Source organism: Bipolaris zeicola, assembly GCF_000523435.1.
Source record: "Bipolaris zeicola 26-R-13 unplaced genomic scaffold scaffold_815, whole genome shotgun sequence".
NCBI lineage: Eukaryota > Fungi > Ascomycota > Dothideomycetes > Pleosporales > Pleosporaceae > Bipolaris > Bipolaris zeicola.
The window spans coordinates 1-1,165 of record NW_006912864.1 but is presented as its reverse complement, the minus strand read 5'-3'; the positions used below and the strand labels follow the sequence as shown (position 1 = coordinate 1,165).

Sequence of the window (1,165 nt, the reverse complement as noted above, 5' to 3'; positions counted from 1 at the left end):
ACTACGTAGTTACCTGTAGGCCTAGCCTACACGTCTTATATAGCCCACCGGCTGACACAGGACGTTAAACTAGAATAAGAATAATAATAATAATAAGCAAGGTCGGGATGGTGGCGTTTGCGGAGCGTATCACGAAATTACGTTGGCCACTTGAAATCTCCTTCGCCATCATGATGTAACGCAAAACACGTGAGGTCAAGTGTACCGCCGTATCGTTTCCATTGTAATAGGTTTGAGTGCTGGTATACTCTATCTGAGATTCCTCCGTGAATGCGTAAGTTGTGGAAAAACGATCCAAGTTACTACACTCTGTCAGTGCTAGTCACAATGCGTTGCGCTTTGTTTCGCTCACAATGTCAAATTTTGCCTGTTGTCTAATCGAGAAGGGAACATGGCATCTTCATCGCTCTTGGAATGCCAATGTACAACATGTGGTGTACTTGACATTCCTGCCCGTGGAATCATTAAAACAGCGCTTGAAGGCCCAACGAGAGCCGTTAGAAGGATTAACAAAGGAACTAGACAAAAAAATAACGCTTTCCGCCGTCCGTAGAAGGATCGAGAGGTCACTGCACCCAGTAGATCGAACGACCAGAGGTAGGATATTTGCATCGCCTGTGTAGATGCTGACAGGGCACCTAAGGGCAGATATCCTTCCATAACTTGTGAGCGAACGATGCTCGAGACTATCTCAGCAAGGGAGGCCTGCATTAGAAGCTCTTGTAATTTGGCGACAAACTGTAGTGTAGTAGAGAGCGTGAAAGAAGGCCCTACAAAATATTGACTCCAGTTAAGTATCAAGAGCGCCACTGCGCTGCTCAAGGGAACCAAATGTAGTAAAGCATGGCTAGCCGCTAACCAATGGTTCTGGTACATAGCAGTCTTGCGATGTTCAGCAGGAAATCTCCATGACTTGATTGGAGCAAGTAATTGCAGCTTCCAATATCGAAGGAAGTCCTGGTTCCACAAGGTTTGTGCTTGTTCGCTGCTGTCGCTTACAACAAGTCGAACGCCGTCTTCAATCGGGTTAGTCCCTGGGTCATCGCGTCTAGGTTTGTGAGCTCAGATATTGTAACGATGTTACAGCCTCGCCAAGTATCCGACCACCCAGAGCCGGATCGGAGGAAGTATCGGCCGCCCCTTCATCAGCTACTCGTTTCTTAGT

The 1,165-nt window shown here is 47.1% G+C and overlaps 1 protein-coding gene across 1 annotated transcript; it reads right to left on the bottom strand.

The window, feature by feature from the left end:
• Positions 1-348: 348 nt before the first annotated feature.
• On the bottom strand, positions 349-711 carry COCCADRAFT_113919 (uncharacterized protein; the record flags this gene model as incomplete). The annotated part of the gene is made up of 1 exon (XM_007720907.1): positions 349-711. The coding sequence occupies one exon, from the start codon at positions 709-711 to the stop codon at positions 349-351; it is 363 nt and encodes a 120-aa protein (XP_007719097.1).
• Between the last annotated feature and the right edge of the window lie 454 nt (positions 712-1,165).